We start from the raw sequence: 24,391 nt of genomic DNA, 5'->3' as shown, positions 1-24,391 counted from the left end.
CATACTGCATGTGTGTTGCTGAAACAAACAGAAGAATTAGCTGGTTCAGCTTTCACCCCATACAGGAAGATTTTAACAACACCATTAAGCAGCTCAATACTCAGAACTGTTTCATTAGAATTCTTTTCTCATGAATCATATCAATAAAGTTGAAGTTCGGTCTGGTATTCATAAGAGCTGACTTACAGGCTTCTCGCTGCAGATGTACTTTTGAGATTCAGTAAATGTACCAGAGACCTAGAATTAAGTAACTTGTGTGTTTAACATCCTTTTATTCAAAAATCAATCATCACAGTCTTAAACATTGTTTTACTTTGGGCATGAAATTGCTTAAAAAACTAGCTTTGCTAATTTCAAAAGATAAGAGAGACTAGAGGTTTCAAGAGAATTCATAAGCAACAGATCTGGGTCTTTTACATGATTGCTTTTATTTTTCTGCTATTGGCATGAAGCATTCCTTATTCTGAGCACTTGAGTTACTTTTTTTTCCTTGCTATAGAAGCTATTATTAAAATCATTTAACTGGCCTTTTAATAAGAGACACTGGAGAAGCATTTGCCTAGATGTTACAGTTTAGACAACTGTAATCTTTAAAAAAACCTCAAAGAATCCTTCCTATGATGCATATTTTAGCTCTCTTCCATCTGCCATGATACATGTTATCACAGAGATCAAACATTAGCACTGGGAGAATGAATGTGAATATAGCGAACAACAAGGCCACAAATACTGTATCAGTAAGAAAAACAACGGCTACTGGCCTAGTTCCATAAAGCAATTGAGACAAGTAATATCCAAGGTAATCTCCGAACCGTTTTCTTGCCAATTTTCTCAAATACTGATTACTTTTTCAGCTTGAAGGTAAAAATATCCCATAGAACAATTAATCACTGCTTCGAATTCATTAGTGCTATAAAAGGAAATTTTGCCAGACTGATGTAACATTTCGAAGCAGAAACTTCTGCAAATAACATGGTTTAACACATCTCCAAAGATACATTAAAATTCTAACAGGTTGCTCAGGCCACGCAGGGGATGTAATGTAGTCCTACTGGCTGATGAAAGTTTTCTTCTAATGATGGAAGAAAAAAAGTCACATTTCACCTGAAAATCCTTTTGCCTACAGCAAAGTAAGCGTGATCTCACATTTCCCACCCTGTTGCATTGAGTATGACTGATTCTACTTCCTGTAAAAACAGTGATTTTATTTATTTATTTATTAATAAGGCTTGGCATGGCAGGAGAAGAAAGAGATAAGAGAAGCAGCTCCATCAGCTAAGACACTCCTCAGGACATCATAACTAATTCATGACTTATCAAAACTTCAACCAGCTTGTTCCTTGTCGGAGATCACAAAGAACTTCTGCAATTCAGCAGCCATTAGTCTAAACACAGGCAAGGCAGGCAAAAGGTTTGACAGATCTTTAAATAAACCTTCGCCATTTTCATACCTCCATAAAGGGGAGGGGAGAGTTTCAAGAATTAACGAGATAACAGCAGTTCACACCGATGTGATCCAAGTATTTTAAAGCTATTAAGCAAGCCCTTCAAACAGTCCTGCGTGGAAGATGGCGGGGCAGAACGCATCTGTTTTACATATCAAGGGACCGAGACTGAGAGATGAAATAACCCGTGGTAAGATCACACAGCAAGTCACTAATCCAGAAACAAGCCTTTCATCTTTCAGTCCAAAGCCGAGGCTCACAGGTGAGCCCTATGCGTTTAATACACCTAGGGCCACCATGCCACGGGGACTCCCCAGAAGAACTGGCGCAGCCATCGCTGTGCTCTTCTGCAGCAGGCCCCGCTCGTGGCTGAGGGCAGGCCACAGCCGAGCACAGTCACTCTGACGGCCTGTAACTCACTCCACCCTCTCCCAAGGGTCCTTCGGGTCAGGCATTCACATTTCGTCACCGCGCAGGACGATGTCACACACGCCGAGTCCCGCAGGACGGCTGCGTGTTGGCTGCAGGATGGGGCCACGTCAGTCAGCAGGCAGGAGACCCAGCGGGGTGCTCAGCCGTGGTGGAGCAGGCAGCACATCTGCCCAGCTGTGCCCTGAGCCATGTGCGGGTTTTATGCTTCAGAGCAGACGTTTCCCAAGAGTAACCAGGAATTGTCCACTTGGACTAAACTTAACTATGTTAAGCTACTTCAGCAATAGCTACATTTTCAAATATCCTTTTTGCTTTCCTCACTTCCACACCCTTCCTGAGGCCTAAGGAATCACCACAACACTGTGATGCTAAGTGGCCATCTACCCTCACCGAGTTTTACACATTAACAAAAGACGCACCACCTTGTGAAGGAAAAAATGTCAGCTTAGTAGCTTCAGTCAAAAGATCTTGAGGAGAATCTTTAGTAGGGCATATGTTTTACTGCTCCATTTCAATGGAAATTAATAAAAGAACATTTTATTTATTCCAAAATACATTGTATCAATCATCCTTTCTAGATACAAGGCAAATTTGGTGATCTAGGAAGTGAAGAAAAAAAAAAAGAGGACAAGAAGTGAAGATAACAACAAAAAAATACCTTCACCCACCCTTGCCTCCACTTATTAAGTAAATGCATTAAAAATTTTAAAACAAAACAACAAAAATCAAAACACCAAACCTGTTCCAGAGGAAAGTAAACTTTTTGCTGAAAAGGTGAAAGAGCAACAAATCTTAAAAATGTTTGCATTGTTTAACACTGAATTCCTTTGTTTGTTATTTCTTCTATACGCTGCCTTCCAATAACGGCAGTAATGACATTTTCAGTTTAGCTCTTCACACTCCTGACAGGTAAAATCCCATTTTTATTAACTGCCTATTAGTGAGTCTCACAGTGCAGCAGCTGCCAAATACGGGAACAATAGCTCCATCTTTTCAAAAGTACGCTTAAAAATAGGGAGAAAAGCACACTGTGCTTGAAGCAGCTGCACTTCATGGAATTATTAAAAATCTTTGCTTTTGTCACTTGGGGTCAAAATTTATCCTCGGTGAAATTCCATTGACTTAAAACAAGTTTACACCAAAGCGGAATCCCTTCAGGTCATGAAACACGGCACAGGGTCTTTCTGCTAAATATATCTTTTTTTCACTCCAAATTCATCTCGCCTATGACTTACAGCCTGAGGGACGACAGTTCCTCTTACTGTCATTAGCTATAGAGGATGAAATTATTGCTCTTCTTTGAAAAGGAACATATCTGGTTTCTATATTCTCTCTATAACATAACCAGTAGTAAAACAGTGTTGATTCATGCAAATCTATTTCAGTAGAAAAAGCTTATAAAAGAAAAAGACTTGCAGAAACTCAATACATTTTTCTCATGAAAGTAACAACAGTTTTTCTAATAGCAGATGCCCCATTTCTTGTTGAGACACCCCAGGATCACATTTGGGAATGCTGGGTTTGGAGTGCTACAGCCCTTGGAGCTTAATTCTTCCTGCAACAACAGATAAAACTGTGCTGTGTGATGCTTGCACGTCCTCTGCTTAGTTCAAGTGACAGATTTTATTTTGCAGCAAAAGAAACAAGCAAGCACAAAATAAAGTCATTATTCTGTAGGGGCAAGGTAAGCAGGATCAACGTATCAACAGCTGAGGTCAGTTTAGTGGGAGAATAATTTTAAAACAGAAAAAAATTGAAGGGTAAATACGTATTAGTTAGGAGACAATTTTTTTAGGTGTGTCCCAGAGTACCCACCACTTTCCTCTGGAGACCCTCAAGATCTGAAAACTTCTGTACTTCTCCTTGACATTAGACAAGACAAAAATGCCATCTTTAACTAAATAAGGCCTTCTCACTTTTTTATTAGAGACATCAAGGGTTTGTGTTGTTTTTAAGATAGATGACAAACACAGAAGCTAAAAAAGAGTTAATGAGGGCCTACATTACAGAGAGGATATTAAAAGATCCACAAGCAAAATCCCAAATCCCAATTCCCTTCAGAAAACAAAAGGACTATTTTTAGCACAGTATTTATAAAATAATTATGTGATGCTTAGGACTTGTTATAGACAAGGTTCTCTTTAAAAAAAACTTCAACAAATTTCCTTAGAAAGACAAGGATTAATGCCATTCACCATTCCATGCCATAAAATTTTCCACAAAATGACTTTTCATCACTCAAGTACTTCTCCCCAGAGACACTCAGCAATGCCACCATTTGCCTGCATCTATACAATTCAAGTACTGCATCATGGGCTTGATATTTCTGAGAATTCCTTTGGCATCATCCAGAGTCAGTTTTAATCAAAGAACCAGACTTTCATGTTTACTGATAAATGCTCTGGTTCAGCAAAGCACTTAGATATACACTCCGTTGTTTTGCTGAATCAGGACCCACAACCCCACATCCTACTGCTCCACGTGGGTGCAGAATTCTGCCGAATTTCAACTGTTTTTAGCTTCAGAGCCTTGCTGATACAGGAAAAATCCAGTCTGCTGAGTTCAAGCTATTCCAAGTCTGTAATACAATTAGCTCTTCTAAAATACATAACCTTTCTCTGTATCCTGACACTCAAAGCTCTTCAGATTTTTTTGTGTGGTTTTGGAAGATAAAAATACGGTTTAGTCCATAAACCACACAGAAATGGCACAGTATCTGACTCAATTGAGCTGGTTGAGAGATAGAAGACCAGACTAAAAACCTACTCTACACAGGAATAGATCACCAAACAGCAGTACTGAAGAACCATTCATTCAGAGGACCTACAGATTTAGTCTAGCTTCCCAGTCTGATCGGTCTTTGTATTTAAATTGCTCACTTTAAAACACCGTTTACTGCTTGAAAGGTATTAGTTCTTTTTGTGCGAAATTAAGATTAACATAATTTTTAATGCATATTTTGGCTTCTCAAAGTAATCTCACTAAGCTCACTGACATGACGTTCAGAATTCATCATTTGCTTCCCTATCAGATGAATATTTGACTTTAAGATGCTTCAAGTCACAATCAGGATGTTGAAATGATAAAAAAAACTAGAACAACTTCCACCTTTAAAGGCTAGTCAGTGGTTCCCAAGCAGTGTTTCTGAGAACAGGGAGCACGATGGGCTCTCATGGGAGGAGCACAGCGGTCCCCCTCAGTGCCTCTTCTCTCTGGCGACCAACAACAGAACCCAAGGGAATGTCAGGAAGATGTGCCAGGGAAGGTTCAAGTTGGACATGAGGAGAGGGTGCTGGAGCACTGGAACAGGATCCCCAGGGAGGTGTCACAGCCCGAAGCCTGACAGTGTTCAAGAAAAGACTGGACAACACCCTCAGACACATGGCGTGAACTGTGGGGTTGTCCTGTGCAGGGACACGAGTTGGACTTGATGATCCTGGTGGGTCCCTCCCAACTCAGGGCACTGTGATTCCACGGCTCCCAGCCGTTACCACCCCACGCCTGGCAGCGGCACAGACACGGGACAAGCAGGACGTGGCACTCGGACCTGCCCTCTGCTCGTCTTACTCTTCCCTGAGCCTGCAAGTCCTTAAATGTGCTGAGTACTGGTTAATCTCATCCTCCAAAAGACTGACTATCCAGACCATAAGGGGACAGGGCTGGGTGGTTTTTCAGGGGAGGTAGAAGTTGGCTGATTATGAGAAAGAACTGAAGGAAAAGGGAGGTGGAGAGTGAAATCTATCCATTCAGAAGTTGCAACCAGTCTGTGCTTTACTTCAGTCCTAATAATTCAAGAGCCAACCTCTGTCCCCTGGTTCTCATCCTCTAACCACAATTTAAACAAACAACCCCCCCCACATCTCTGGCAACAAATATTTTGCGGAAAAATAAAACTCACAACTTAATTACATCTGGGAAATACTCAGCAAACACTGTTTGAAATGGAAGGAAATTTGCGTGACTCCTGGCTTTTTTATTTTTTTCCCCAGACCACATCCTTCACCTTCCAGTGGAAGGACTTTCTATTATACTTTGAAGGATCCTATATTGCTTTTGAAAACACGGTGTTCAAGGTCAGGGGAAGTTCCTCTTTAAAAAAAAAAAAAAAAAAGAGTCATTACAAGGCCTGTTTTTTCCTGTTGTTGCGCTTATTAACATGGCACCCATCACCACCATTTCTGTGGGGCACAGATCCAAAAGACACATAGCTTACAAGCCAACAGCCTTATTGAAAATGAAGTACACATGCTATGAACAACATCAGATTACTTATAAGGAGGAGAGGGGAGAGGAGAGGAAGCTAGGATAACAATACAGTAGAGAACCCGGGAATAAAGATCTGTTGAAAGAAAACCACAGAGACAGACCGTATATGAGCAGATGAACCAGAAAGCTCAGCATTACAGAAAATGGGTAAATTCTTCAACATATCCAATTCTTACAGTCCTTCTATCAGCCTGACCACAACCATGAATCTCTGTCACAAGGATAGAGGTGTCTACAAGGCAAGCACTGGCAACACCAGATGTGAGGAGGGTTGAGGGGAAGAGGACATGGCTGCATGGGCAAATCTGGCTGGTATCGGATGCTACAGCTGAGCTGCTTTGTTGGCAGCTGGAACGATCTGTAGCACCAGAGGATCTACCCCAGGAGGCTGGAATGAGACCCTTGGCTCCTGCAGATCCACAGGCTGTATCACCCTTCTATCTTCTTTCCAGACAAACAATAAGGCAAGAAAGGAAAAAAAAAAAGTTTAATTTTTAAAAATCTTTCCCATTCCTTCATGGAAGGACATATCTTGAAGGTTTGGCCCTGAGGCACGCGTTTCAGCTGTCCTCTAAAACATTTTATCAAGACATACATCATGCACCCAACTGCACACATTTGCCAGCAAGTAAAATAAATAAGTTTCAGCCTTTGATTTAAGCCACATTAGGACAGAATATTTTTGCTCCTGAGAGTACAAAGCCAGACTTGCTTATGAGGTTATCCAAGGCTGTAGCGTGTGCAGTTCTGAGTGTTTGTGTGGAGTTCCTACTGCAGGTTGCCAGACCTTGGTTTAAGCCCACTTCAAAAACATAATTCCTCCAGACAAGCAGGTGGTTTGCCAGCAATTCTCTCCATCCTGCTTTGGACTTTCCACAGGGAAGAAAAATCTCACAGTAATCAAGGTTTTCTTTGCAGTCTTTTTTCTGTACAATTGTACAGAAATAGACAAATATTCTTTGAATATTTATACAGACCATTTTCAATGCAACGTTAGTGAGGTGTATTCTTTAAGCTATTGGCATGAAAAACACGCGGCTCGGGTTTGAATATGCATCTCTGTGTATGTCATCTAACTCAGGGGGGTTTGAGATATATTTAACACATTAATACCATAAAAAGCAAGAATGGAAAGAAAAACAAACGAAGCAGATTCTGTCTCGAAGACCACCTGTATCTGAAAAGATAACAATGATGAAGATATTGAAAAGTCAGCAGCAAAACTTAGACCAATTCTAGCAGTGTCAGTGTAGGACTGGCAAACAAAAGAAACGTGTGCTCCCCTGCAGCAGCCCCGCTACTTCAGAAACAAAGAGTAAGCTGGAAAAACACTCAATATATAAAATTCATCACCCTAGGGAGGTGGCATGCTGCCCCCTGCCTCCCCCCAGGCTTCACCACAGGCACGCAGGGATTTTATTTATACTTCTGAGTTTTATTTGTACTAGTATGTTAATGGTTCAAACCCGAAGCAGTGCAGGTTCTGTATATGTGCAGTTAAGAGCCAAGCCTGCGGTACGGGGACCATCATGCTGACAGCTGCTCATGGGCATCTGCCACAGCTTTTTCCACACACGACTAGAACACGATGCTTGCTCCCACCCGTATTTCACCTACAGCCACAAACCCCCTGCATCTAAAGCATAGTTGTTTGGGTTAACAGGCCTTGGTGACTACTAACAGAAAAACGTGGCAGAAGTTCTATGAAAAGAGCCTTCAGAGAGCTGCCCTTTCTCAGTTCTAACTACAGCTGCCCAAGATCTCTCTCCTCCTTCCAGAGTCCATCAGTTCTTTACTGCTCACGATACTCTGTAAAGGACATTAATTAGTTGTTCTCATTACGAATACATTGCAAAAATAAAGAGGAAGAAACCCAAACCCCACAGGACAGGCGCAGCTAGAAACAAGAATGACTAGTGCTTCCTTACCTCCCCCAACGAACTGTGACCCTTTCTACTCCCCTCAGCTATCTTCTTCCCATGCAGATAGTGGGAAGAATCAGTCTCCAAGAAAGAAGTAACTTTGAAGCCAGGCCTCCTCTGAGCTGGGGGCTGGACTAGACTTCCAGAGGTCCCTTTCAGCCAAAATCATTCTGTGACTCTACTTATGAATAAGCATCTGGTCAAATCCAAGGCCATAGGGCTTTATAAGAGTTTGTTTCAGGAATAGCTGCCAGAGGAAAAAACAGAATTGAGGAGTAAAACCAAAAACAACTCAGCAAACTTGAGGACAGAGGTTGGGCTAAGGTTTCTGAACACTGAATAACTTTCTAATAGTAGCACGACATTGGAATAACACTTCTAAGTTAGTGAGTTTTAATTAAAGCTGGCGGTAAGAGGTGAGGCAAGCAATCTCCTCTGCAGCAAAATGGAATTGTGGTGGTGATCAATTAAAACAGTTTGTATTTTCTACACTGGCACTTTCTTTTAAAGTAGATTTTTATGCATCTATAACGAATCAGATTTGCTCCAAGTAAACGCTCTTCTCAGCCAAGACCAGCATTATATCCTCAGCTCAAGCCGCAGACACATACAGACACGCCCTGTACTGCTGAAAGTTCATCTGTAATGAGGCTATTGCAAAATCTTAGCATCACATAGTATTAAATAATCAAAGTTACTAATGCTGGATGGATTCCTTCAGGAGGTCAACCCCAGAGAAAGTCCCACAAGGCTTGAGGGCTTGAAACAACATAATTTTCCATGCCGACGATGAAAGGAAGCCAAGTTGTAACACATTAATTGCTCAGCCCTGTCTCTTCCAAAGCCCCTCATCTTTTCCACAGTGAGGACATCTCATTAAGCAAGCCATCTGTCCACTGTCCACTTTTCCCACTACCTCATTTTCACTGACCGTATATCCCCTTGGCCTCTTCTCCAACGACCCACACTGTGTGCAAGCTGGACACATGAGAAGAGGCTTTCCCCCCTTGCAACCACAGGAAGAACTTCAACAAACAAACATACCGAGAAGAATCACTTCAGCACTTGAGGAAACTACAGTACAAAGCTAGGTACTTAAACTCTACAGCTCTTTCCTTTCTCTGTCACAAGATACTGCAACACAGTTTCAAAAAATCTCTGTCTAGGACAACACAAGGGATAGGAACAATCATAAAAGGCACTGCATCTTCCTAACCTATGAGACCTCCAGGAACTCTGACAACATTTATTAAAAGGTCTTTGCCATCGTAATTGACAGTTAACTTTAGAACAGATTAGACAATTGTAAGGAATGACCGAGGTGGGGTTTATCGCAATAGAGAAGGAAGACTGGAAGGACTCTCTGACCTTTTACAAACCTTCCTGAGATTTTGTCGGAAATTAAGTTTTATGAACTAAAGTAATTGGGACTTAATTCCAGATTACCGACCTTGAAGGCAACACTGAGCCGAGCTGGTACACTGCTTCAGCCCAGCTCTGTGGAGAGACCCCAGCTCAGCTTCACTGGCACAACCCTGCGCCCAGGTAATAAATCCAGGCTCCGCATAGAGCTCATAGTTCAACCTCAGCATCACGCTGGCAGAGCTACTCTGCTCCCACTCCCAAGAGCTTCCATAGCAACCTTCCCCTTTATCATGGATTTGTACCATGCAATTCCCCTTTTTTACAATAAATAAATAAATTACAAAAGCAATTTACATTACTCCTGCAGTTCTTCAATGGTTTTAAGAGGGAACATAGGTGCAGGAGAACACTTATAGGACCAGCATTGTTTCTCCTATCACCATACCAGCAGTTCCGACCACAATAGCTTTATATAAAATCTAGATGTAAATATAAGCTTTAGCTGACCTACATTCTTCCAGCACGAAACAGTATTTTTGATCAATAATTCTGAATATATACAATAAGATACACTGAATACATGATTTACATAATGCCACCTACCTGCAGCTGCAAAGCACAAAATCATCAAAGCAAACACTGAAGTCACACAGCTTGAAGACATCTTTGCAAACGTTGTATCTTCTCAAATCAACTCCCTTTGTAGCTCTTCATGTAGATTTACTTCCTTTGAAATTTGCGGTATGTTTTGAAATCAAATCTTCCAGACTTTTAATTGCCTACAGAAATAAGTAAAAATACATTTTAAGACAAACGTAACTTACAGAAATGTTACTATATATTTAAAATTATCTCTCTTATAACAAACGAAACAGATTTTTTTCCTAAAGGACTACTAGAGTATTGCATTTTATATTGCCAGATGCCCCAGGTACTGATATCTTACCACTCTTCCCCCCTGTATTTCAGCACTTCTCTGCAGCTGTTGCTCTTTCATATTATACATTGTGCAAGTTGTGATCTACTTAAAGTAAAATCCCGGAGTCCTTTTTGATAACTAATTCTGAAGTCCTGCTGAAGCGTGGCCTCAGACATGTTTATATGTCCCAGAGAAAGTCTGAATCCTTAAAATAAACATTTGTTTTGTTTATTTATCTGCTGCTACCTTTATTATACAACGGAGAAATGTTTCACTTGCTCTAGCTGGTTTACGGGTAACGTGATAAATTTAACTCATCATTTCTCAGTATCATTAATTCTGAAAACTCTTCAAGGCCACTTGACACTAAATATAAATATAAAGCTGTTCAGAATCTTTATTTTAAGAGATTTCAAGACACATTATACTAGGTCAGTAAAACATCTTAAATGTGGTAGACAAATAAATGATGATACAGCTGACGCCTGCTAGCATTAAAACACTGAAAATTCTGACCCTAGAACGCACGTTGCAGATTTTAGAGGGGAAACGCCCACTAGATGGACAATATCCTCATGCCATCCACCCTTTTTTTTTCCCAATCTTTTCTCAGTCACCTAGATGTCTAGAATGATATTACAGACCAAGTAGGTAAGGAACCAGAACGCTTCTGTCAGATTCAATTAAAAAAAAATAATAATAATCTTATCTCCTTTACTTCACTATGAGCCTTCAGGAGCAGCAGATGATAGAGGGCACCTCAGCAACCATGAACACCCACCACAAAGCAATGTGAGCAACTACAAACCACCAACACATGGCTCAGTGATGGCAAAACGTTGAGTCAGGACCAAAATCTGCGCCACAACAACACAAATACCATTTAAATGGTTCTTGCTGACATGAAACTGGAATGAAGTACATAGTCAGACAAAAGGCTGGGTCTGTTACACAGCGTGTGTCGTGCTGTGCACGATCAAAAGTCTGCACAAGGAAATACACGCACTGAGACCAGCAAATAGCTATGAAGAAAACACCAGAAACTCCTGTGCAGAAACGTTAGGAGACTACAGCACTACCACACAACACGACTGAGGCAACAAGACACTGCAATGAATTTCTGTCATTAATAGCAAGACAACACAGCCTCATAAAGCAGCAACAGTCCAACCTAAAACCTGAGCAAGCATGATTCACCTAAAGATTTCTTCCGTGACATTTCAAAATTCTGGAGAAGGATGAACGCACACACACACAAAATCAATGCTAGAGACAGCTCAAAACAGGAAAACCTCAGAAAACGATGGCTTCCTTGGGCAATTCACATGGCTTATAAAAATTACTCATCCTGAACCTACTGGCAGCATTCAATGAGTTCCTAGATATGTCATCTCCCCCTAGAGTTCAAGGGTATATAGCTAAACCATCAAACCCACAAGGCTACTGAACTTTGTGGTAAATGAAGGCCAACCTTTATTAAACAGAAATAATAAATTGTTGACAAGAATGTTGGACAATCCTTTAACATAGAAGTTTTTTAAGACTAAAATCCAAATCAAACAGGTTCAACGCCAAAACAGCAAGCCATAAGGAATTTATGACAGATATTGACCATCATTTGGGAAGTCAAATGTAAGCTGGAATCATTTGTTGCTCTTTATCTAGATTAAAAGAAACCTAATACTCAGTGAGAGTATTTGATTGCTAACTCAAATTTTAAATGCTGTCATAAAGAAAAAACATCAAACACAGCAAATCATGAGGTTTCTAGCCAGTGTAGCTACAAAAGACCATCATAACGTCCTGCAAGATGTCATATGTGCAAATAGGCAATGAATGAGCATTCTGGAACTTGAGTTACTGATGTATAACCATTTCATCTGGACAACAATGAACAAAAGGAAAACCAGAAAAAGAGCAACTCCAGTGCATGCATAGACCAATAACATACACAAGGTAAAACTTGGAGCAGGCAGTAACTGACCAAAAAACCCCAGGCTTCTACTCCAACTCTGCCAGGTCTTGAAGGGTGAATAATAGAGACTTACATTAAAATTAGGAAGAGCTTTCTAGAGAAAGGGCTCACTTGCTTGAAGATTTGCATTCACAAGCTTAAAAAGGAGGGAGAATTTCAAACCTTAAAAGATAATTTGAAAAAGTGACCAACTGACAGCAAGTGTGATCAATTTAGGATGGACAACACCTCAATTACCAGCTACACAGCAGCAATTCAAGTCAAAAAGCACAGATGAAAATGCTACTAATAACTCACTTAAGAATAAACCTACTAAGCAGGCAATTTGTCAGTATTTCAGACAACACAATCATGCTCATCTTTGATGGAAGTCAGCTATGAAGCTGCTAATATCTGACCATCTGACAGTTGAGTGCCAAAGAGAAATTAATGAGAAAATACCTGAGAAAAATTCATCTGTGGTGCAAAACATACCAGATTTTGCTTTAGTGTGAAACCTGGTGTCACTAGAGATACATGTGAAACCTGCAAACTAGGAAAATCTGAAGCAGTCCACGGAATAGGGGGACATATTCCCTTTTAAATAAGAAAAGAAAGCCATGCAAAGAGATCTGGAACCTAAACTATTTATCCAAGAAGTAAACACAACCGTTAGTCAATTTGAAATTCAAAAGAAATTTCCAACAGAATAATCTTTTCCTTTGGGGTATATCTGGGTAGCTATTTTTGTAACTGAGGTCACGAAAGGGCATATGAAAAGTATAACCAAAAAATCCCAACAAGGAAGAGGAAGAGAAGATGACATGAGAGCTTTGGATTTACTAAACATGCTGCTTTTGTGCCAATGCTTTTTACTACCACAAGCTGCAGGAGAGGCCGGGAGGAGAGGGCATGTGCAGCCAGAGCCGCTGCAGCCCCGGCTGAGAGGCACAGCCTGCTGGGTCCTTCTCGCTGACGTTTGCTGTTGTAAAGGCCACTAGTCTGATAAAAGCGAGAGCCTGAAAAGCAAAAAAGAGCATATTTCATTGAGAAATACAGTTTTGCAGATGCAATCAGGAATGAGTGCAACTGGAAACACCAGGAAGAATCTTACTACTGCTGGATTTTAAAACACACTTTAGAAGGAAACACATTTTGAAGTAGGTGAGGACAAGAATAGGAGGAAGTATGAGGTTTTATTATCACTTGGTTTACAGTAAGAGCCTCTAATGGCCATGAGAAATTTAATGCATAAAGCTTAGCCAGAAACCAGTGAAAAATACGATGCTTTTGGAGGACCCCAGGACCGGCTGAGTGGCCTGTGAGCGTGGCCAGCCACAGGAGGACACATCTCATTGCTACTCTGAGCTACAGGACAACAATCGCTCAATGGTATTCAAAAGAATCTGACTTTGTTAGAGCCAGCAGAAGTAAGCACAAAACACAAATCACTTCAGTACACTACTGTTATCTCTCTGCCTTTCATTAAATGAAATATTTTTTCTTTGTAAAAATCTGCTACTTGTCTTCCTCAGAATTCCAGTCTTTTGTGGAATTTTGAAGCTATCCTTTGAACCGAAAAGTAACTTTTAATACTACAACATGACCAAAGAATTCAGAAGTTGGAAGCATGCTGCTTTCTCTTAAAAAACCACTTTTCCACTAAGGATTTCCCAGCCCTCACCAACAGGAGCCACGAGGACATAAGGATCTGTGGTCTATGGATGGCTTGCTACTAAGAAATCACACACTGTGCTGTTCTGCCACCAGCAGAAGGGTATCCATCCATCCATCCATCCATCCATCCCTCCCTCCCCACGCCTACTTACCAGTCTCCAAAAAGGGGACAGGACTCTGCCCTAAACTGAAGAACAACTAATGAAAATGCCCAAGTGTAAGCCCTAGGATTAAGCTCTGTCTTCAGAATATTTGAGCACCTTTCTACTCAGCCCGTTTCTGTACTTCCAGCAAAATACTTACTACATGTTACCCTTCTTGCGATCAGTGGTCTCCTTAGCTTTAATTCTTACCCACTTTTCTTCCCCTGGTAAATTTATTTTTGCCTACAAACTAAGCTTGTCTGCACAGTCCACCCCAGCAATATATTATATATGCCTGCAGGTGGCCACAGCCACAGATTTGGGGATGTTTCTGTTTCCTATTAAAGGTTTCTATAGCATTGGCATTTGTCACATTTATTGCTGAATTGGTTTCTTATTGCTTTATCCTCCCCTTTTATTTCTGTTCCCTTAAGCCTTTTCCCCGATAGTCACCATCTGTTTCTTTAATCAGTACATACCTTTCCCATACAAGTTCTTCCCTTGCCTTAACTCCATCCTCCTCGTTGTCTAACCTTTTCCTTTACTGCCTGAAGAATAACTTCCACTTCCTCTCCTCCTTATCTGGTACTTCCCTCCCCTTTCCACGCACGGTGCCAGAGCTTGCACAGCTCTCCACAACTCTTCTAACAAACACTTCTCTACCAAAACGAGCCAAAAATCTTCCCCCTCTAAGTCTCATCGCAAGTCCCACCGAAGTGAATGGGGACACTTGAGCAAAGCCAGCAGGATCTGTCCCTCTGTGTTGTTTTGCCATGGCAACGTGAACCCAAGTTTCTGGGCCATCCAAGAAGGCCTTCGCAGCCAAAGTGTTTTCACTTCTTGTTTGTTTTACGCATGGCAACCATTTAACTTATTTAACCAGTTTTTCTCCCATTTGTCCATGTTGGTTCCCTAGGAATAGAACAGGTTTTGAAAGAGTTTATTTATAACCCTACTATTAAATACACATTTTAGCAATTTTTTTTAAATTAGATTACATTGATCTTCTGTCAATTCTGCGTGATTTGCACATGTAAAGGTTGGAAAGCTGACTATTAAGGTTAGCAGATATTAATGTGGAATTGAAAATTTGTATGTGGGCTTTTTAATGCCTATGTCCAAGGCATATACATGAAATTCCACCATTCAGAACTCAAAACAGTAACTTATTCATGAGCTATTAAGGGGACAGATTCTGTTTCAGAAGCAACAAAGTGGTTTCATTTTCAGGGAATGCATGAATAGTAATAAAACTAAAAATCCTGACATATCAAAAGCCCAGGGATAAAGTAACTCTGATGTCCTGTGGTTCACATGCTGCTGTGCTTCTAACGGGACATTTCAACAAGTCACAGTTAAAGGCTATGGGAACTGGACAAGTGCCAAGGGAAGATGTTTTATGCCATTTAGCAATTGTGCCCCTCTATTCCATGTGACTTTTGTTTTAACATTTTGTTTATTTATTTTCTTATTAATATATTACAATGTAGCCTGCCAAACTACAGGAAACCACAAAATCTACACAAATGAGTCCATAAAAGATGTGAAACCATTCCACCTTTTTAGTAACTGTTTACTGAGGTTGGTTTTGTTACCTGGGACATATTTTGCCCACAGCTGAGCCAGCAAGAAGCTCCAGTTTGGATGGGGGTACCTATTCTCAGTATCATTTCATAACCAACTTTCCCTTCATCTTCCCAACACTTTTTTTTCATCACTTGAATTGCTGTGAGTGTAGATCAGAAAAATAAAGTCATGACACCAGACACTGTGGAAGTTTCAGATGAATAATCATTGCACAATATAGCACACGAGTTAGAGATAGTTTACAGAAACAGGCTAAAAACCATTCTGCTGTACGTTCCCAGGACTTCCCTTCCCCCAAACACAGGGAGGTGTGTGCAGCTGAAGCTGCAGGGGCTGAGGGACAAGGTTTTGCTTACCCAGCATAAACAAGAGAATAGCCTGGAATGGGATCAGGATGTGGGAGGTTTCAATAGGTGGAAGGGAAGGAAGTGCATTTGGGAGTCTTTCAGTGGAAGGAGTACACGACTCTTCCACGAGAAGGACACTGGAACAAGTTCCTTCTCATCAACAGCACAGATTCCTAGAGGTTACAGAACCCCTACAGCAGGGAGTGCACGGGGCACTGAAGACAGAGTTTAACAAGACCAACACCTTATACATTATTTGAGTACTGAATCAGAACTGCTCTACTTCAACGCAGAGTCCTCAGGAACATCCTACATCAGAGTATGCCTGAAGGGAGTGGAGAGAAGAAAATGTTGGGATGCTGTACAGTTCTTATACTATAATAGCTCAACCAATCTGCAATCTAGTGCTAGATTCAGACACATATTTGTTGTGCAACTCACAGTTAGTCTATTCTTTCATAAGCCTAAAAGTCCAAACAGGACCTCAACTTGGCCACAGCAGCCCCCCCGTGACACCCACCTGGCAAGGCAACACTTCAAGCAGTTCTGCTTCCATCTTCTAGATAGAAGAAGGATGAAAAATTTGCACTACTCTTATCAGGGAATACCAGTGGCACAATGAGTGTTCAGGTAGCAGAAGGAGGGCAACAGTAGAGACTTCTAGAAATGTTCATACATAAAGACTAGGTTGAAGTTTTCACGGTATCCCAAGAAATATAAGAATCTCAAATCTACATTTAAATAAAACTCATCTTCCCAATTAACTCAACCAGTATATCCCACCACAGCTAACAGGAACCAGGCTCATGATTTTAAACAGGACTTGCTGCTTCTGAAAAGTTTAGTATGAAACAAAAAACATTTATAGTGCATAGGAATCTTCAGGCTGGACAAGATCAGAAACTGCATGAAACAAACCTCTACAACCTTTCCTTCTCATAGTTAAATTTCGTTGGCCTAATTACTTTATTTTTTATGGTTTCTAATTGGAAACAGAATAGGTTTCCTGGCACTGAACTATCTTACTCTTTACAAACACAGTAGCAGCCAACAACCTCACACAAATGTCATTTATCTTAAGTTTTACTTGGCTCAGTTTCTAATTGCACACCTAAACTAAACAGATAACAGCTGTAATGTACCTATCAAGGCAGAGATAAGCCCAGGGAAGGCACCTCCATGTGGAGAAGGAGCCACAGCAGGATGCAAAGTTACAGACAGCTCAGCAAGGCTCCTTCCACTCAGGATAACAGATTTCAGCAGGTTCTTCTGCCAAGCAACACTTGATGCTGTTATTTTTTCAAGACTAAACTACAAAACCTTAGTGTATCTAGAAACACACTAGCTAGAAGCTAAATCAATCTCTGTTGGACTTAAAAATCTTGAAATGACCTCTATACGTTTAGGAAAAGTGGTTTTGAAACCATGGCCTATGAATACCCAAAATTATCTGGGTTAATTGTGAGAAATCCAGAAGGGGCAGTAACGAAAAGGAAGACTATGGCATTAAGTATAAATCTGCTATATAAGGATGCAGTCCTCTTGGGGGGCAGCAGGGAAACGTGGTCAGCAAATTGAACAGGACTGAAAACCAGCGTTTCCCATTACAGGGGAATGGGACAAGGTGATAGGAATCAGCTCTCTCACTGCCATAGATAGTACAAGATATAAATTAACAGTTTAAAATATTAACTACTATGTACTTTAAAGTTAACCACATGCATTATCAAAATCCTGTTGGGGGGGGAGGGGGAGAAGTGTGTATTGAATTTTGCTCTCTAGAATAAGACATACTCCGGAAATCAGGTAATTAATAGATTTCTTCAGGTTGCTAAACAAGAACACAACATATCAAAAGTTAGCTGTTAGCCACTGAGTTTTCAGATGCACATCTGTAAGATAGGAAACTTCTCCCACATAAACAGGGAAGACCTGAAAGCACCACAGTTAAAAAAATGAGTCAAAAGAAGCTTCCCTTTGTGTAGGAGTCATCTCCCCTCTCCCTACTTGTCTGCCAAATAACCAGTGTAATTTAATTTGTTGAGTGAAGAAACACATTCAGATCAAGGCAAAACTTTTCCATAAAAATTACCATTTCTTAGCACAGCAATGAGGATTTGTTTCAATCAAGATACAGACCACTGGCATCTTCTACTCAGAATGGAGATATGCTCCCATATAATTTTTACCATATAGAATTTCCTGCCTTTCATGATCATATTTTGTATTAAATGTATACATGAAGACTGCAGAAAGCCTTGGACACATGTTTAGGGAGATGGAAGGCCACAATCAGCTCCTATATTCATATAGATAATTTGTGCACCCTGTATGCCAGAAGGAAATCACTGCATCTCATGACCAGAGTGAACCAAACCACCGGATCTACAGGTGTTCAGAAACACTGGTCATTTTAAACACTAATCCGTCACATAACACAAGCTGTACATTCTGGAGGAGTAACCCAGTCCATTAATGTAATAGCCTTAATGTAAGAAAAGGTCTGTCTTTTCAAATACCAGAATAGCTGTTTTGTAAATCAAAACAGAATTTTGATTTACTCAAACAAAGTATTACATTGGTGAGAAAATACAACCATAGCTCTCAATCATGTCGTTTCAGATGCAGCTACAGTCTAATAAATGACTTCTATAAATCTAAGGCAAAAGAGGACCCATCGGTCTTCAATCCACCTCCAGCTTCTTGGCAAAAAACCACATGTATTCAGCACTACACAGTAAGCTCACTGGATGCTTTGGGATTTTTTTATTGCCCCTGTCTCAGAATGAACCTACACTGATTTCCAACAGAAAATGCCTATGCTTACCAAGGAATCAGAGTATAAGTGAATTGCCATTCTTCTTCAGAACCATTAACATTACATATCAAACCCCCATTGCCTTCTGTGCAGAAAAACCAGCCATACACGTTCGCTCTATAATTAACCTGTTTCAGACTCACGACCTCTAGATAAGCTATTCTCCTGCAATCTAAATAGGTCTCTTGCAAGGTCACAACTAAACTTATTTAACAGAGGGGCCCATTCCAGCTGACTTCCAAAATCTCATAAAATGCTGTAAAAGAGGAAAAATAAAATAAAATAAATAAATAAAATCTGAACTTAGCGAACTATTGTATTGAAATTGGACACACTATTAAAGAGAAGTGCTAATTATAATGGAATTACATTTGTTAAAAATAAACATATAGCTCATTTCTAAGTACTTTTTACAGAATGAATATGGAATAATGATTTTCACATTTTCCTAAATAAATTCATTCATTTCATTATAAATGCATCACAAACTAGCATATTTTGCCAGACATAACTATTTGTAAGCAGTACAATTCAACAATATAACACTTAAATTACGATACATAAAATATTCTCTGCTGAACGTGACAAATTTGACTACTGAGATACTCAAGGCCATAAAGGATTTTCTTTTAAAAAAATCCATTTTGCCAGACTGGAGATACAAAACATGGGATATATACTAAACAGCAGCTTTAAAGTCTTTCTTTCATTGACTTCCAGAGATGTGTAAATCTGTTTCATTTTGGCTACCATAGAGTTAATTGTTGCTGTAACAGCGCAAGAAATGCTGCTCTATTGGACGACTGCCAGCACATAAAAATGCGAATCCACAGTTATGGATAAAGCAATCCCAACTGCACTACTTCTTTGCTAGTATGTTTGCATGGCAAAACGTGCTTCTATTCATGAAGTGGCTAGAAACTAGCAAACCGCTGTTAAGCACCACAAATATTACTGCTATAGAAGTAATGCCTATTTATAATACACAAATATTTTGTGGAACTAGATCAAAAGTAATGTGATTGCAAAGATATTTGCAATCTCTATCCCACAGACTATTTTCTGAGATCTATATAAATTGCTCAAGACTTGGTAATTCATGTCTTACATATTAACAGAATGTTATTGAAGATATCAAACAAAAGAATTGTAACACAAGTTAGGCAAAGCTTTAGTGTTATTTTCAAATAACATTAAATCAGAAATCTCACTCTGCCTTTACAAACTACTTACTTCAGCACCTCAGAGAACTGTATAGGGAAGAAAGCTATGTGATTCCACAAAAATGAGAGAAGATAGAGATCATCAATGGAACTTAACATGCATCTTTTTGCACCTTCAGTATCTGGCAACATCAGATAATGCTCCCAGAGAACAACATGTGGCCAGTGGAATATGTGTATACCTGGTCACTGAAACAACAGGGAGAATATCCATATTCATTTAGCACCTCGGTATGCACTCCGTGCCATTCCAAAACCCGAGGAGCTCACATCTCTCCCTTTAAACTTGACCTGGAACTGTTAATTTCAATTGAACTGTATTTTGTCTCCACTTGCTCCGAGACCCAAGGCTAGGAGAATATATAATTGTTATCATTCACAAGTAGCAAATTGGCTACTCCACGGCAAATGCTCCCAGGCGTGCTTTTACCCCACCGCCAGTGACAGACAGCTTAACCCCAAAGTACACGCAGCCAGATACCTGACATTTACTGCAGGGTAAGAGCCCATTCCCTGGCTCTTACTGGGGAATAGCTGACATGCTGCAAATTCCCATCTTCACTTTGCATTCAGAAATCTGTATACCCATACCTTCAGTATTTGCCATTTGGCTGCATCAGACTTCACAGACTAGAAAGCAACGTGGATCAATGCAAGTAATCCACATAAACTTCTTTGGCAACAACCTTTACATTCAGTATTCCTGGCACAAAAGATGTAATCAGTTGTTACATCAATACAAATCAAAAAGAAAAATCATTATTGATCCATGCTGGAACTGTCAGTTGACCTTTACAAAAATAAGCTAGTAATAACTTCTTAAAACCTAAGAGAATATCTAAAAATATTCTCTCTTATGGAAACCCTAAATAGTAGGAATAGTTTCTTGTGAGAATACAACTCTTTTTACAACTCAACTTTAGCTCTCAAGATTTCTAGATACAATCATAAGTGTGATACTGTAATAGTTTCAGTGTGAAAATATTTTGTCTAGCTCATTATCTAAAATTTTATGAGATTACTCAAAATATTGTATCTCGGGTTAAAATAATTCATTTCAAACATCTTCAAAGAGAATTTTCATTTAACCTTTAGTGTTTTTTCAAGTTCACTTCTGGCTAATGACCAAAATTCCATTCAGAAGAGTGGGAGACATGCCTGCTAGAGCAAACTAATAAAAAAGCATACAAAAATTATTTGTTTATTCCAATGTATGGTTGTGGGGCTTTTTTCAAGTAAAATGACACTTCTCTTCTAAAGAAATACTATCAAAGTGCAGGCCCAAAGTTTCAACAAATTGCAGCTGCAGCCAGAGGGGAGACTTCATAGAGAGAAAGTTCTGTGTTCCCCCTGCTGGTTTAGCAATTAACTTCAAAACACTGTTCCTAGAGGTCAGCACCAAGATGCTGGGGTATTAAAAGAAGTTTCGCACACCAGAGAAACAAAACCTGAAACTTACTTTCTAAAAAGAAGTCACATCCATGGTGGATACAATTTACATGCTCTGCCTAGCTGGGGCTCTGGGCACACAAAACATCAACGACCGAACACGACCTCCCCAGAGAGAGAAAACAGGGTAGAAGAGGAAAATTTGAAGTGTCACTTTAAACTTAACAAGGTTGGACTATAGCAAACAATTGGGGGAAGCAAGTTTCAGAGCAAAGGACTCTTCACTGAAGGAAGCCAAGAACCTGCCCCCCCTCCAAAACCCGTCCCTCCCTTCCTCCCCCAGGCTGCGGGAACACCGAGCCCCAGCTGCGGCCACTGGGGTCGGCCCAGGTCTGTATCCTAATGATCAGCTCCTCCTCAGCTGGAATTCCAGCCCTTAACCTTTCATGGGTTAAACTGGAGCTCTTCAAATGAATAAGCATCTTCAATTAACGTTTTGCTAGCACTCTTGTTAGAAACACTTTGACAGGACACCTGTGCAGTGCTGATTAAAACCCAGCTACCAACTCATGTAGGCCCTGGCATTCATGGAAGAAATAGGGACTGTAAGGGAAATAAAGTATTACTGGCAAGAAGTGATAAACAAATAGATTTTGTCTTTGGAAGAAGTTGTATTTACACATATAGTTTTACAGTCTTCTGCATGTAAGACCACAATAGCAACAGCACTCCAGGTCACTGTGAGTCAAACCCAGCTGGTCCTACAAGCCATCAAAAAACAGGCATCTCTCTCACTTCGGGTTTTCTCCCCAGAGGGGGTCTAATATCAGGCCTCATCCAAAAAAAAAAAAAAACCCACAACTTAAGTTGGGTATAAATATGGTCCCAACCAGAAAAATTTATTTCTCTGAACAAAATCACAGCAAGTCCCTCCCTAATAGGTGACAAACCCTATCAAGAGGTTTCTATTGAAACTGAACTGTGCTGATGATCACACATTTGAGAAGAAAATAATAAATTAAGGCTATTAGATTACAACAGCTACAGCTTAATAGAACTGAGATAAGTAGATTTACATCTGGTTATATCCACAGCAAGTGGAAAAGGCGTAATTACACATGCAGGTACAACTGATGTCTTTTGTTTTGCAAAAGACAAAAGTATCGTCTCACATACTGTTTGACTTCAATGGCAATAACTTCAGAATTACAAAAGCATCTAAAAGTGGGAAAAGTTGAAAAAGTTACTTAATTTACATCTAACTTTAATGACATATTACTGTTATTGCTAAGAGATATGTACTCAGAAGGTTGCAGTGAATCAACTCCAGCACATCCCCTGCAAATTACACAACGATAAATCCCACAGGTCAACAACTCATCAATGAAATTGTAATGAAGTTACATGATACTGTCCTTTGTATTTTCTCACAAACACTGAATTTCCACTCTGCTAGCACCCTGCGAAGCTCCCACCTGGCCACGTTAAGGGTACGACACGCACGGGGGTGTTAGCATCTAGGAAGGGTTCCACTCGGTGCCAGCCAGTAACTCGCCCAGCACGTACCGACCAGCCCGACACACACGATTTCTGTTGGGACACCTGCAGCCTTCCATCGCCACAAGCCCACCTCCCGCCTCTCCATCCTCACACGGAGCCCGCACGCTTGCTCGGTGCGCACCGCGGAGCCGCCTCCAGCGCTGCTGACCCGGCCAGGCGCGGACACTGCCCGTCCGGCCCCGCGGCCCCGCACGCCGAGCCCGGCAGCTCCGCGGCGGCCGCCCCGGGACCCTCGCGCCGCGCCCAGCGCCGCCGCTGCCCCCGCGCAGGGTGACACGTCCCGGGGCGCACACCCCGCGCCCGCCCCAACGGCCGCGCATCCCCGCGGGGCGCCCGGCACCTCCGCCCGGCCCGGGCCGCCCGCCCGCCGCTGGGGCGGGGGTCGCGGCCGCCGCACGTACCTGGCAGCAGGTCAGCCCACGCCGCGTCCCGCGGGGGCAGGCGCGCAGCAGCGCGGCTACGCCATGGGCAGCGCGGCGCCGGCCGGGAGGGACGGGACGGTGCGGGAGGGCAGCCCTGGCCGAGGCCGCCCAGCGCCGGCCACTGCTGCCGGCCCGCGGCGCGGAGGAGGCGGCGCGGAGGCGGCAGAGGAGGAGGCGCGGCCGCCCGGCCCCCAGCCCGCCAGTAACCCCATGGCGCGGCCGCGCGGAAACAAGGCGGGCGGGACGGGGGGGCGGGGCCGCGCCGCCATTGGGCGCGGGGCGGAGCCAGCCTCGTGACGGCCCCCAGCCCGCCCCCGCCCAGCGCGCGGCCCCGGCCCCGCGCGCCCCCGGCCCGCACCTGGGCGCGGAGCGGCCGCACCAAGGGCTCGAACCCGCAGAGCTGCGAGCCGGGCGAGGGCACCGCAGTGACAGAGCCCGCACCCGCTCCCCGCGCCTTCGTTAGCAACGGCTTTAAACTATCTGCGTTAACCATCACACTAAGCAGTTGTCATACCGCGTCAAGTAATGTCGTTTGGACCCGTACCCAACACGGGACGCCAGACACAACTTGCGGTGTGAACCGTCACCCCCGCCCCTCTGTCGCGCTGAGGTGCAGCCCCCGCCCGGGCGGTGCGGACCCCCAGCCCGGTCCCCCGGCCGCTGCAGCCGCTCAGGGCGGAGCGGGGCCGGGGCTGCCCCAGCACGCTGCCCTGGCACACAGGGAACCCCACCCACGGAGCTGCACCGCAGCCAGCTTCAGGCCACGATACACAGCCGGCACCGCACACACTGAGCAAAACAGTCCCGGTTATTCGGGGTTTATTACTCCATTGGTAGGACATAACAGAAATGTTGCTCAGAATACACTCCTAAGTTTGTCAATACTCCAACAATGTTAGGTCTGCTGAATGTTGGGGTGAGC

General features: G+C 42.0%; 1 protein-coding gene across 2 annotated transcripts in view; it reads right to left on the bottom strand.

The window, feature by feature from the left end:
• The window catches only part of TGFBR3 (transforming growth factor beta receptor 3), a 116,304-nt gene extending 92,651 nt beyond the window's left edge, over positions 1–23,653 (bottom strand). For both annotated transcript variants that reach the window (XM_082054368.1, XM_082054369.1), the window contains exons 1-2: positions 23,449–23,653; positions 10,034–10,209 (exon numbers count right to left, since the gene is read on the bottom strand). In XM_082054368.1, coding sequence (XP_081910494.1) covers positions 10,034–10,094 — 61 coding nt within the window. In that variant the 5' untranslated portion in view covers positions 10,095–10,209; positions 23,449–23,653. The remainder of the gene's footprint in view (positions 1–10,033; positions 10,210–23,448) is intronic.
• Positions 23,654–24,391: the final 738 nt, after the last annotated feature.

The sequence above is a fragment of the Streptopelia decaocto genome (assembly GCF_964273445.1).
Source record: "Streptopelia decaocto genome assembly, chromosome: 5".
Taxonomy (NCBI): Eukaryota; Metazoa; Chordata; class Aves; order Columbiformes; family Columbidae; genus Streptopelia; species Streptopelia decaocto.
The sequence above is the reverse complement of the archived record's forward strand: the minus strand, read 5'-3'. Positions and strand labels throughout refer to the sequence as shown.